This window comes from Nerophis lumbriciformis, linkage group LG09 (assembly GCF_033978685.3).
Source record: "Nerophis lumbriciformis linkage group LG09, RoL_Nlum_v2.1, whole genome shotgun sequence".
NCBI lineage: Eukaryota > Metazoa > Chordata > Actinopteri > Syngnathiformes > Syngnathidae > Nerophis > Nerophis lumbriciformis.
The window spans coordinates 31920439-31935377 of NC_084556.2; the positions used below are offsets into that span (position 1 = coordinate 31920439).

A 14939-nucleotide genomic window follows, 5' to 3' on the forward strand; every position below is an offset into this window, starting at 1 on the left:
TGTCGATCTCACGATTAATTCTTCCCTCACTCGTGAACAAGACTCCGAGGTACTTGAACTCCTCCACTTGGGGCAAGATCTGTTTCCCAACCCGGAGATGGCACTCCACCCTTCTCCGGGTAAGGACCATGGACTCGGACTTGGAGGTGTTGATTCTCTTCCCAGTCGCTTCACACTCTGCTGCGAACCAATCCAGTGAGAGCTGAAGATCTTGACCAGATGAAGCCATCAGGACCACATCATCTGCAAAAAGCAGAGACCTAATCCTACAGCCACCAAACCGGATCCCCTCAACGCCCTGACTGCGCCTAGAAATTCTGTCCATAAAAGTTATGAACAGAATCGGTGACAAAGGGCAGCCCTGGCGGAGTCCAACCCTCACTGAAAACGGGTCCGAATTACTGCCGGCAATGCGGACCAAGCTCTGACACTGATCATACAGGAAGCGAACCGCGACAATCAGACAGTCCGATACCCCATACTCTGAGCACTCCGCGCAGGATTTCCCGAGGGACACGGTCGAATGCCTTCTCCAAGTCCACAAAGCACATGTAGACTGTTTGGGCAAACTCCTATGCACCCTCAAGGACCCTGCCGAGAGTATAGAACTGGTCCACAGTTCCACGACCAGGACGAAAACCACACTGTTCCTCCTGAATGCAAGGTTTGACTATCCGGCGTAGCCTCCTCTCCATTACACCTGAACAGACCTTACCGGGAAGGCTGATGAGGGTGATCCCACGATAGTTGGAACACACCCTCCGGTTCCCCTTCTTAAAGAGAGGAACCACCACCCCGGTCTGCCAATCCAGAGGTACCGCCCTCAATGTCCACGCCATGTTGCAGAGTCTTGTCAACCAAGAAAGCCCCACAGCATCCAGAGCCGTGAGGAACTCCGGGTGATCTCATCCACCCCCGGGGTCTTGCCACCGAGAAGCTTTTTAACTACCTCGGCAACCTCAGCCCCAGAAATAGGAGAACCCACCACAGATTCCCCAAGCACTGCTTCCTAATAGGAAGACATGTTGGTGGGATTGAAGAGGTCTTCTAAGTATTCCCTCCACCGATCCACAACATCCCCAGTCGAGGTCAGCAGCACACCATCCGCACCATACACGGTGTTGACAGTGCACTGCTTCCCCTTCCTGAGGTGGCGGATGGTGGTCCAGAATCGTTTCAAAGCCGTCCGGAAGTCGTTTTCCATGGCCTCCCCGAACTCCTCCCATGTCCGAGTTTTTGCCTCCGGAACCGTTGAAGCCGCACACCGCATGACCTGTCGGTACCTGTCTGCTGCCTCCGGAGTCCCATGAGCCAAAAGGACCCGATAGGACTCCTTCTTCAGCTTGACGGCATCCCTCACCACCAGCGGGTTTTAGGATTACCGCCACGATAGGCAGCTACCACCTTGCGGCCACAGCTCCAATCGGCCGCCACGACAATAGAGGCACGTAACATGGTCCACTCGGACTCAATATCCAGTGCCTCCCACGTGACATGATCAAAGTTTTTCCGGAGGTAGGAATTGAAACTCTCTCTGACAGGAGACCCCGCTAGACGTTCCCAGCAGACCATCACACTGCGTTTTGGCCTGCCATGTCTGTCCGGCATCCTCCTCCACCATCGGAGCCAACTTACCACCAAGTGGTGATCGGTAGAAAGCTCCACCCCTCTCTTCACCCGAGTGTCCAAATCCGATGACACAACTACAAAGTCGATCATGGAACTGCGGCCGAGGGTGTCCTGGTGCCAAGTGCACATATGGACACCCTTATGCTTGAACATGGTGTTTGTTATGGACAATCTGTGACGAGCACAAAAGTCCACTCGGGTTCAGATCCGGGCGGTCATTCTTCCCAATCACGCCTCTCCAGGCTTCACTGTCATTGCCAACATGAGCGTTGAAGTCCCTCATCAGAACAACGGAATCACCTGAGGGAGCACTTTCCAGTACTCCCTCAAAGGAATCCAAAAATAGTGGGTACTCTGAGCTGCATTAGTCATATTATTGCCAGCTGCACACACATGCACATACATAAAATGAAAGTGAACAAATGGGATGTACTTAAAGAATTTGTTCAGAAGGCAAAACAGAAAAAAAGGGTATAGTCTACTCAAGTTGTACACGGAACACCAAAAAAGGAAACATATGGCGTTAGACCAACCAAATATTGCATGATATCCTTTGACATCAAATCATTTTAAAAGTTTAATTTTTGCTAACTTTCTGTTTTTCACCCGTGGCTTGCTGCTTTAGGCCATTTCCACACAAACACAGATACTTAATAAAGGTATACTTATCACTGTGTTTATACCTCTTGTCCACACACAGACGCATACTTTTGTCTTTAAAAACGCAGACTTTTACAAACGCTGGCCAAAGTGTAGAGTTCCAAAACTCTCCGCTGGGCGTATGCGTGTACACCGCACAAACGAAGACTTGTGATGACGTCACGGTTGTACGCTGTCATTTCCAAGCTCAACACCACTGACTTGCTGCCTTTAAACACACTATAAGATGACTTAATGTATGTTTGAACGTAAACACGCTGCTATTTTCACTCAATATTAATAAAAAAGACACATCGTCGGCGCTAATGACAGTCAGCTGTTTTGGATACGATCGCTGTGGAACCTCTACCTGATGGAACAACTTTAAAAAGCAAGACATTTTGCTCCGTGTCATAAGAAAGGTGCAACATTGTCTTATGTTTTACTCCTTGTTTAACGACAAATCATGAAGTTAACTTATGTGTCTTGCTTCCATTCTTGTAGATGGAGCCGGGCGCGACCATGCTCGCGTGTAAAATGCGACCAAGCAACTAAAAATAAAACCCCATCGTCCTCCTTGTAGTGTGTACTGATGTTAAAGACAACATACACTTCATTACACATGTACCGTATCACTATATCCATGAGTAAATGCTTTATAATTCCATGACAGTTTTGCAGCGGTACATGCACGTCCGTGTGCTTTATATAGGCACTTAAACATGTTAAAGGGTTTCGTTAGTGTGCGCTGATTTTATAAATAATGTACACTTCACTGCACATGTAATACATCACCATGTTGCTGAACATTTTATAATTCTATCAGTGTTGGTCGCACCGGAGTATAAGTCGCACCTGCCGAAAATGCAAAGAAGGAAAAAGACATATATAAATCACACTGGAGCCCGGCCAAACTATGAAAAAAAATGCGACTTATAGTCCGAAAAATACGGTACATGTCATTGTACATCTAAAGTCAACCAAAATAAACATAATAGGAAGTGTAATGCCACCAAGTCAGATATTGCTGCTTTTTTCAGGCTTCTGATTTAACAAAATGTGCATGACAACAGGAGTATGTGTTTGTATGTAGACTGAGACACTTTTGAAACTACACTTGTGTGGATAGACATTGTTTTAACCCTAAATATGTGTTTTTGAAACTCTCCGTGTTCGTGTGGACATGGCCTACACATCAGTGCGCTTTTTTTTTTTCTTTTTTTTTTTTTACTATTGCCTGGTACCTAATGAAGGGGACCTTCTGCATGCACATCGCCTACCTTCTCTGCATTACTCATGCTTCTCATCATTTGCAAACAGGAAGTGGCATGTTGCTAGCTGCACATACACACGCGCGCATGCACGCATGCACACTCAACGAAACTGAACAAATGGGAAGTACTTAAAAAAGAATTAGCTTAGAACAGTGGTTCTTACATTTTTCTCAGCAAGTACCACCCCTTACAAAACACTTGGCTCTTCAAGTGTCACCGCAATGAGCAACATTAAAATACATTAGTGTAGCAGGCCTAAGGTTTCATTTAACAAGCATGTTTGAATATTTTTACATATTTTTGGCCACACAATTTGAACGGTAAAACTGGGTTTGAATATAGAAACAGAAAACACTACTTAGATAATGAACCAAATATTTGGCCCTGTGTACCACAACCACAGTTTGAGAGTCATTGGCTTATAAGACAAAACCAAACGGTACTTAAGTTGTACATGGAAAAAAACAATAGAAAACAAATAGCGTTAGATCAACTTCATATTGAAAGAATTTGAATTTAAATTTTTGCAAGCTTTCTGTTTTTCACCCATGGACTGCTGCTTTAGCCATGTCATTCCTCCCTGTTTTTTCCCTATTGCCTGGTACCTAATAAAAAGACCTTGTGTTTGCACATCGCCTACCTTCTCTGCATTAATCATAACTAATGTTTCAAATCATTGTCAGAGACAGGAAGGGGCATGTTGCCAGCTGCAACAGTCAGGAAGTGGCATATTGCTAGCTGCACACACCCACACACATGAAATGACACTAAGCAAATGGGAAGTACTTAAAAAAAAAAGAGCTTAGAAGACAAAACAGAGAAAAGTGTATCATCGTGGGGCGGTATAGCTTGGTTGGTAGAGTGGGCGTGCCAGCAACTTGAGGGTTCCAGGTTCGATTCCCGCTTCCGCCCCATCCTAGTCACTGCTGTTGTGTCCTTGGGCAAGACACTTTACCCACCTGCTCCCAGTGCCACCCACACTAGTTTAACTTAGATATTGGGTTTCACTATGTAAAAGCGCTTTGAGTCACTAGAGAAAAGCGCTATATAAATATAATTCACTTCACTTCACATCAGTCAAAGTTTAACAATGTAGCCCTTAATCACAAGTGTGGCGAAGGGCTACACACACCACAACGATATCTCCCGATCCAAAACTCCGTAAGCCCAAAATGGGAAAAATAAGATAGTTTGGGAAGGGGCCACAAACGTGGAGACCCCGCTCCTTGGCGATCGGCTGCAATGGATGGCAAGTAGGTACAGTTATTGAATTATTATTGATAATGTGACAGTAGTAGTAGGAAATGTTCTTTCATGTCTTAGGAGTGGTCCATCCCGGGTCACGACCTAGAACAGCTAGCGCTTCCTCCAGACTGGTACCTCTTCAGAGATTATGGGTGTAGTCCTATGTTTAAGTTGTACATGGAACAGCAAAATAGGAAACACATAGTGTTAGACCAACCTCATTTTGCATGGAATCTTTTAAAATAAAACAGTAATTTCAAGTTTCATTTTAAGTGAAATCATTTAATCAATGTACAGTGAAGCCCGCAATGATTAACGTCTTTGCAACATTCTGAGTTAAAGATTTTTTTGAATGTGTTGAAAGAATATATTTTAGCTGGAAATACCAAAATAAGTTGTAGAAAGGGAGCTATTGTCACATCCTTGTGACTGTTTTTGGACTTGTGTTGTTTTTTTCCCTATTTGTGTGGTGTTTTACTTCCTGTCCAGTACTCTTATTTTGTAGTTTCACATACCCTGTCTTTCCTATTACTGACTACCACACCTGTCCTTGATTGGCAACCAGGACACACCTGGGCCCGGTTGCCATTCAGTCTCCCATCTAGTCTTTCAGACAGCGCCGGTTGATTGTCGCATGTCAAAGCTATGCTCTGTTGTTCGTTTTCTTAGCCCTGCATGTCGCTAATCTTGATTTTCAGCAAGGGAAATTCAGTCACTTATGCATTTACTTTAGCATTCACCTTCCTTTGCTCCTTTCCCCCACTCCCTCGTGAGTGTGTTTCTTTTATTAAATATTATTTTACTCACCTCCTGCCTCCCGTCTGCTGCATCCTGGGGTCACGTCACCAAAACGGCTTTCCATGCTTCTACTCCTGACAGCTATATTACAACAAAACTTTCTCAACTCATAATATCATATAGAAATGTCTAAGTAACTAAAATCCATCTATCCATTTTCTACCGCTCGTCCCTTTTGGGGTCGCGGTGGTGCTGGAGCCTATCCCAGCTGCACTCGGGCGGAAGGACGTGTCGCCCCCTTCATTGCAGGGCCAACGCAGATAGAAATTTTTTTTAAATATGCAATATATCGCAATTGTTTTCTTTTTGAAAATGTGACACGTTTTAAATTGACTTCTCTAATACCCATACCTAAATGTTACACCTCAATAGTTTGTTTCTCATTTTTAGCTAGAGAGGAAAATATTACAACCACAGTATTACACACTTTTAGATTCGATACCTATCCGACAGTGTCAATCACAAATCAGACTTATATTGATATGTCAAACCATGGTTTAATGAAGGGAATGTGTGCAGAAGCCTTACACCGTATGCTCGATGCTACCCAGCTGGTCAATACATCCTCCTTTCAAGCACTCACATCTCCACTGATGTGCTCTGATATTCTCTAGGGCGGGTCATTCTTCCCCCCGCTGGCGTCTTCTCACTTATCTTGTCTGCGTTACATTAAAGCAGCATCTTCGGACACACCCAGAACCTCTGCAGGAGACCCTACTCACTGTGTGTGTGTGTGTGTGTGTGTGTGTGTGTGGGTTGTTTCTATGTTAGAAGAGGACAATCATAAGCTGCATTGTGGACCTCTGTGGTGAGTCAAATCTCCTTTTTTGTTTCAACATCTTCAAAGGATTACTTTAGTTTCATTTTGTATCGTGCATGAGATTCTATCACATAAAGACAATAAAGTGTCGTTTCTATTATGTTTAAAAGCAGCCAGTCAATAATTGCAGTAGGAAGTATGAATAAATAATACAGCACAAACTACTTTAGGTCTAATGTTCTGGTCACAGTCTGAAATTAAAAATGCATTTTTTGTAATGGAAACATGTTTTGCCTCGGTTTTTCATCTTTTTCCACCAGATTGCTTTTTGTTCCTCATGTTTTCACACTGAGTCATTCATTCCTTCATTTTGAACAGAAAATAGTAACAAGTTCCTGTTGTTATTATTATTCACCATTTATTTGTAAATTTTTCATACATTTTGAAAGAATACTTTTTATTCATTGGATGTTAGTTTGTAAATATAAGACATGTAAGGTCATCAGCCCAGCTAAATTGTGCGCTGCAGTCATGACATCTTTTCATAAACCAACTCTTTGTTAGTCACTGCGGGCAAACATCACATGTCTACTGCAGAAATAGTCATGTTTTAGACACAGTGTCACGGTAACTTCAGGGTGCACTTCTCCAAACACAGATTATAAGACTAGAATAGAAAATGAGCATATTGGCATTGCAATACATACACTTGACGGTACAGGGAGATAACATAAGGCATGTAATCATTTAAAAAATAATCAATTTAAATTATGTACAGTATACTGTACACTAATATGCAACTACTGACATGTGTGATGAGGACAAAAAGTGTTGTATTTACATGTTTTGTGACTGCTTTACATTCCTAACCGATTACATGACGTACAATGGCAGTGGTACGCACGTTCTACAATGATAGTTTCTATGGATATACATCACCTTTATTTAATTCAGTGTTCTAAAGCAAAGCAAAGGCCTGATCCAACACAGTAAGTGACTCGAATCACTTAAATCAATCAGATTATATTATTGGTGATTAATAACGTTACGTTTTATGTCACGGTAGTAGTTGTGACCCCAGGATGCAGAGACGAGTGGCCTATCCATCCATCCATCCATTTTCTACCGCTTATTCCCTTCTGGGTCGCGGGGGGCGCTGGAGCCTATCTCAGCTACAATCGGGCGGAAGGCGGGGTACACCCTGGACAAGTCGCCACCTCATCGCAGGGCCAACGGGTGGCCTAGTGCAGGCAAAATTTATTCTGTAGGAAAAATAGTGCAGCAGGGAAGTGCACAAAAAGGAACGGCACAGGAAGCATAGAGAAAGCTATACAATATGGAAGTATAAAGCACAAAGCAGTAATTATTAGGCTGGTATAAGAAGCAGCCTGATTTGCAACCAGGGACAGGTGAGGGAGCCAGTACTAAGGTGGTGGCAAGTGGAGAAAAACAAGAAATTAAAACAAAAATAAAAGCCCTGGGTAGTAAATAAAACAAAATGCATGAACCTAATAATAACTGTTATGTAAGATCATAACAAATATAGCACTTACAGGCTCTTAGAGCGTGATTATTTTGCTGTATAAATGTACAATGTACAAATGCAATACAATATAGTACATATTATTATAATGGAACTCTGTCTACATACATTTTTGAATGTTTTGTTTTTCACATTCCTTTCACATGAAAAATGTCCTCCAGCTAAATCATATGAACACATGATACCCATTTTTTTTTTTAAACTATTCATCAAATAATCAGTTTTGCTTTAAACTTCAGCTATCGAAATCTTTAAACATGAAAATGTTAAGCTATTTCTGTCAATATGAATTATAAACATACTTTATTTATTGGTTTGTTAACAATAAATATATTACATCCATCCATCCATTCGTCCATTGTCTACCGCTTGTCCCTCTCTGGGTCGCGGGGGTGCTGGAGCCTGTCCCAGCTGCATTCAGGCACCATTAATTAATTCATTACCCTTTTGAGTGGAGGGGGAACCAAGTTGCCTCTTTGGACCAGACCCAGTTTAGTTCCATGGGTGCAGGCACTCACCATGAAGCCCCGCACCCAGGCCATGACATGTCGCAAAAATAAAAATAATACATTATTCCATCCATCCATCCATCACTCTTACATTTCTCTGAAGTTGTGTTGCGGGGTCAGCAGACTAAGCAGAGAAGCCCAGACTTCCTTCTCCCCAGCTACGTCATCCAGCTTTTCCAGGGGATCCCGAGGCGTTCCCAGGCCAGCTGGGAGACATAGTCGCTCCACCATGTCCTAAGTCTTCCCCGTGGTGTCATACCGGCCCTAAACACCTCCTCAGGGAGGCGCTGGGGGGAATTCAGACCAGATGCCCAAACCACCTCATCTGGCTCCTCTAAATGTGGAGGAGCAGCGGCTTTACTCTGAGCTCCTCCCAAATGACAGAGCTTCTCACCTTATTTTTAAGGGTGAGCCCAGCCACCCAACGGGGGAAACTCATTTGCCTGCTTGTACACGTGATCTTGTCCTTTCGGTCATAACTCAAGGCTCATCACCATCGGTGAGGATAGGGATGTTGATCGACTGTTAAATTGAGAGCTTTGCCTTCAAGCTTAGCTCCCTCTTCACCATGACAGACCGATACAGGGTTTGCATCACTGCAGACGATGCACCGATCCGCCTGTCGATCTCACAATCCACTCTTCTCTCACTCGTGAACAAGTCCCCGAGGTACTTGAACTCCTCCACTTGGGGCAGGATCTCCTCCCCAACTCGGAGATGGCACTCCACCCTTTTCCGGGCGAGAACCATGGACTCGGACTTGGAAGTGCTGATTTTTATTCCGGGCGCTTCACACTCAGCTGCGAACCGATCCAGCGAGAGCTGAAAATCCTGGCCAGATGAGGCCAGCAGGACCACATTATCCGGAAAAAGAGACCTAATCCTGTAGCTGCCAAACCGGATCTCCCTTCAACACACTGACTGCGCCGAGAAATTCTGTCCGTAAAAGTTATGAACAGAATTGGCGACAAAGAGCAGCCCTGGCGGAGTCCTACCCTTACTGCAGACGGATACGACTTACTGCCTGCAATGCGGACCAAGCTTTGACACTGATCATACAGGGATCGGTCCAATACCTCATACTTTCTGAGCACTCTCCACAGGACTTCCCGAGGGACACGGTCGAATGCCTTCTCCAAGTCCACAAAACACATGTTGACTGGTTGGGCAAACTCCTATGCACCCTCAAGGACCCTGCCAAGAGTATAGAGCCGGTCCACAGTTCCACGACCAGGAGGAAAACCTAATTGCGCCTCCTGAATCCGAGGTTCGAATATCCGGTGCAGCGTCCTCTTCAGTACACCTGAATAGACCTTACCGTGAAGGCTGTGGAGTGTGATGCCTCGATAATTGGAACACACCCTCCGGTTACCCTTCTTAAAGAGAGGAACCCCCTCCCGGTCTGCCAATCTAGAAGCACCGCCCCCGATGTCCAAGCAATACTGCAGTGTCTTGTCAACCAAAGCAGCCCCATGGCATCCAGAGCATTAAGGAACTCCGGGCGGATTCCTGCCACCGAGGAGCTTCTTAACTACCTCAGCCCCAGAAATAGGAGAGCCCACCGCGGAGTCCCCAGGCACTGCTTCCTCAATGGAAGACGTGCAGGTGGACTTGAGGAGGTCTTCGAAGCATTCCTTCCACCGATCCACAACATCCCCAGTCAACATCAGCAGCACACTATCCCCACCACACACGATGTTGACAGATCACTGCTTCCCCCTCCTAAGGCGGCAGATGGACGGCATCCCTCACCATTGGTGTCCATCAGCGGGTTCTGGGATTACCGCCTTGGCAGGCACCGACCACAGCTCCGATCGGCTGCCTTGAAAATAGATGCACGTAACATGGTCCACTCGGACTAAATATCCAGCACCTCCCTCGTAACATGTTCCAAGTTCTCCCGGAGGTGGGAATTGAACCTCTCTATGATGGTAGACTCTGCCACACATTCCCGGCAGACCCTCACTATGCGCTTGAGCCTGCCAGGTCTGTCCGGCATTCTCCTCCATCAAAAGCGCCACCCCTCTCTCACCCGAGTGTCCAAAACATGAGACCACAAATCCGATGATACATCCACAAAGTCGATCATCAAACTGCGGAGCCTTTATGTTTGAACATTGTGTTTTTTATGGACAGTCTTTGACGAGCACAAAAGTCCAATAACAAAACACCACTAAGGTTCAGATCAGGGCAACACTTTCTCTCAATCACGCCTCTTCAGGTCTGACTGTTGTTGCCAATGTGAGTGTTGAAGTACCCAGTAGAACAAGGGAATCACCAGAAGGAGCACTCTTCAGTACTCCCTCTCGGGACTCCAAAACAGGGCAGGTACCATGAACTGCTGTTTGGTGCATAAACAAGCAATGGTCAGGACCCGTCCCCCCCACCCGTAGGTGGAGGGACGCTACCCTTTCGTCCACCAGGTTAAATTCCAACATGCAGGCTCTGAGCCACGGGGCAACAAGTATTGCCACCCCCGCCCGCCTCTCACCAGCAGTGAGAGGCGTCCATCCCCTTTCGAGAGGACTGGTTCCAGAGCCCTTGCTGTGCGTTGAAGTGAGACCAACTAGATTCAGCCGGAACTTCTCCACTTCGCGCACCAGCTCAGGCTCCTGCCCCCCCCCAGCGAGGTGACGTTCCACGTCCCAAGAGAACGCTTCTGTAGCCGAGGATTGGACCGCTAAGGGCCCTGCCTTCGACTTCCGCCCAGCTCACAATGCACCCAACTTCTACAGGTGGTGAGCCTATTGGAGGGGGGACCCACGTTGCCTCTTCAGTCTGTGCCTGGCTGGGCCCCATGGGGGCAGGCCCGGCCACCAGGCGCTCGACATCAAGCCCCACCTCCAGGCCTGGCTCTAGAGGGGGGCCTTGATTCTGATTCTGACCTGCGTTTAGGCAAGGGAAACCTAAAAGTCTTTGAATACATTATTAATGAGATATAATATTAAATATTCCACAAATCTTACACGTCACCTAAAACATAAAGCTAATATTTAGCTAATATAGCATGTACTATCATTCTTTGTTTACTGTGTAATCATCAAACAAACTCAATGCATTGGTACTTCTGCACAATCTAGTAAAAATTAGTACAAGAAAAAATACAAAAATATTGTCTTTACAAAATAATAATGCACAGTTTTGATAGGCAACATTGAAAGGTAAAATTACAAAAATAAATAAATGTTTACATTAATCACAATGTGACAGTGGAAGTCAAAACTAACTAACCCAATTATTTTTTAAATCATCTGCAAGATTACTGGAAATTTACTGAAAAACAACTGAAAAAACATGTATTAATATCAAAACAAACCTTTGCGTGAATGTGTAGGACATGTGCTCCCAACATGCTGGTTATATATTGTAACTCTTATAAGGCTCTTATTGGTTTATTTAGGAGTGCCTATTAAAGTTTATACCATTGCTGTCAACCGACTAAAATGTGTAGATTAATCCCATGCGTGATGTAGTCAAATAGATTAATCATGTTTAATATCCAATTAATCTTGTTTTGTTTAATTTTTTTGAATTATTATTGTGTTTCTCAATGAGGTTTTGTACAATGCATCTTAAAATTGTGTAATTCCGAGTTACTGTGTGCTACTCATCACGATTACTCATACAAATTAATTACTCTTGATTAAGTAGTTTATATATCACAGTGGTCCCATATTTAATGCAATATAGTGTCATGTTTATTCCTTTTAGCACCTCTACCTGCTTTTCCATTAACTCCTTCAAATTTGTTTTTAGACATCTGGGCACAAAAATGAAGAAGTCAGATTCTTCTGTCTTCTCCCTGGAGGCTGACGACAGGACGGAGGCGGACAAACATCGCCACAAATCCCCAAATCAAGATGCTCTAGTGTCGGTTTTAAGTGTGGGCCACGAGGCGCCCTTAGCCCCCATGGACACTGACTACCAGGAGGAAATGGAGAAGACCAAACCTCAAATACGCTTCAACCTCAACTTTGGCAAGTAAGCTTCGCCATGCTGATTAAAAATCATAATAAAACCCCTGGCTACCACATTAGAGCAATGCTATAACAACCATGTGTAATGTTTTGTAGTTCATTATGTACTAGGGGCGGGCGATACTACAACCTTTGGTATCTATTAGCTATGAGGTATATACAGAGTCAGTATTGCCAATACTACGGTAATACTTTTTACTTTTGAATTTTCAAGATCTTTGAAAGATTTTGCCTTTAATTTATTGACAATGATTAAAACAGAATAAAACACATGATAAAGATTTGATAAGAAAGAAACAAAAAAAAGGTATCTATGATTTACAATTTAATAATATATAGATAGAACAAGAAAAGCATTTGGAGAGCGCATACTTCCACTAGCTAGCTAAGTTCTGAATCCAAATAGTCATCCGGATCAGCCCCACAATGTAATCACTTGTTCCATATCCCATTGTTATGGTTCAATGGGACATATGCTATGCCAACTAATTGCGGGGATGCTTGTAACCCAAATTTTTGTTTGCAACTTAAAGCATACCAATTAGTCAAGAGACCACGTATCTGAAAACACGCTTAAAGAATTTTGTCTATCATTCACAATCCTTATTGGAGAGAAGAACACATATGTATTTTTTTTTGTATTCTACTGTGTAATAATCGGTTCTTACCAGGTAGCTAGCAATAGTGCTAATGAGAGGAATCCATTTTGCCTCTAAATCACTCTTAAAAACCCATCCAAAAAGCGCCAACAATACTCCATTTACATCTTGTGACCTGAATAATAACCAAGTATTAGCAATATTGTTATCATAAGTCTTTACATAAAGAAACAATTTTTAGCTGTGCCATAATCCAAGAGCCTGTGCAGCTGCAGTTTTGACGTACTGAGCTGCTGCTTATGATCGCCTGTTAGCTGGTGAAGATCAATTGTAGATAATAAATCATGCTTCCCACCTGGATAAAAAAAGGTTGTGGACATAAACCGAGAAGTTGGTCATCTGTGACATTCAACTATAGATGGCGATAAAAGCATACTTGCCAACCTTGAGACCTCCGAATTCGGGAGGTTGGGGGGTGGGCAGGGTTAAGGGGTAGGAGTATATTTATAGCTAGAATTCACTGAAATTAAAGTATTTCTTATATTTATACGGCCTGAAGGAAGAAGCTGTTACAGAACCTGGAGGTATATATATATATATATATATACAGGTAAAAGCCAGTAAATTAGAATATTTTGAAAAACTTGATTTATTTCAGTAATTGCATTCAAAAGGTGTAACTTGTACATTATATTTATTCATTGCACACAGACTGATGCATTCAAATGTTTATTTCATTTAATTTTGATGATTTGAAGTGGCAACAAATGAAAATCCAAAATTCCGTGTGTCACAAAATTAGAATATTACTTAAGGCTAATACAAAAAAGGGATTTTTAGAAATGTTGGCCAACTGAAAAGTATGAAAATGAAAAATATGAGCATGTACAATACTCAATACTTGGTTGGAGCTCCTTTTGCCTCAATTACTGCGTTAATGCTACGTGGCATGGAGTCGATGAGTTTCTGGCACTGCTCAGGTGTTATGAGAGCCCAGGTTGCTCTGATAGTGGCCTTCAACTCTTCTGCGTTTTTGGGTGTGGCATTCTGCATCTTCCTTTTCACAATACCCCACAGATTTTCTATGGGGCTAAGGTCAGGGGAGTTGGCGGGCCAATTTAGAACAGAAATACCATGGTCCGTAAACCAGGCACGGGTAGATTTTGCGCTGTGTGCAGGCGCCAAGTCCTGTTGGAACTTGAAATCTCCATCTCCATAGAGCAGGTCAGCAGCAGGAAGCATGAAGTGCTCTAAAACTTGCTGGTAGACGGCTGCGTTGACCCTGGATCTCAGGAAACAGAGTGGACCGACACCAGTAGATGACATGGCACCCCAAACCATCACTGATGGTGGAAACTTTACACTAGACTTCAGGCAACGTGGATCCTGTGCCTCTCCTGTCTTCCTCCAGACTCTGGGACCTCGATTTCCAAAGGAAATGCAAACCAAACCAACCCATGTCATCTGCTGGTGTCGGTCCACTCTGTTTCCTGAGATCCAGGGTCAACGCAGCCGTCTACCAGCAAGTTTTAGAGCACTTCATGCTTCCTACTGCTGACCTGCTCTATGGAGATGGAGATTTCAAGTTCCAACAGGACTTGGCACCTGCACACAGCGCAAAATCTACCCGTGCCTGGTTTACGGACCATGGTATTTCTGTTCTAAATTGGCCCACCAACTCCCCTGACCTTAGCCCCATAGAAAATCTGTGGGGTATTGTGAAAAGGAAGATGCAGAATGCCAGACCCAAAAACGCAGAAGAGTTGAAGGCCACTATCAGAGCAACCTGGGCTCTCATAACACCTGAGCAGTGCCAGAAACTCATCGACTCCATGCCACGCCGCATTAACGCAGTAATTGAGGCAAAAGGAGCTCCAACCAAGTATTGAGTATTGTACATGCTCATATTTTTCATTTTCATACTTTTCAGTTGGCCAACATTTCTAAAAATCCCTTTTTTGTATTA

General features: G+C 43.8%; 1 protein-coding gene across 2 annotated transcripts in view; it reads left to right on the top strand.

Annotated features, from left to right (window-relative positions):
- Positions 1-6245: 6245 nt before the first annotated feature.
- Positions 6246-14939, top strand: part of trpv1 (transient receptor potential cation channel, subfamily V, member 1) — a 42223-nt gene continuing 33529 nt past the window's right edge. Inside the window, exons 1-2 of one of the 2 annotated variants that reach the window (XM_061963307.2) lie at positions 6246-6393; positions 12154-12378. In XM_061963307.2, coding sequence (XP_061819291.1) covers positions 12170-12378 — 209 coding nt within the window. In that variant the 5' untranslated portion in view covers positions 6246-6393; positions 12154-12169. Of the gene's footprint in view, positions 6394-12153; positions 12379-14939 lie in introns of those variants that run through there. The other variant, XM_072913830.1, reaches the window with a different exon arrangement.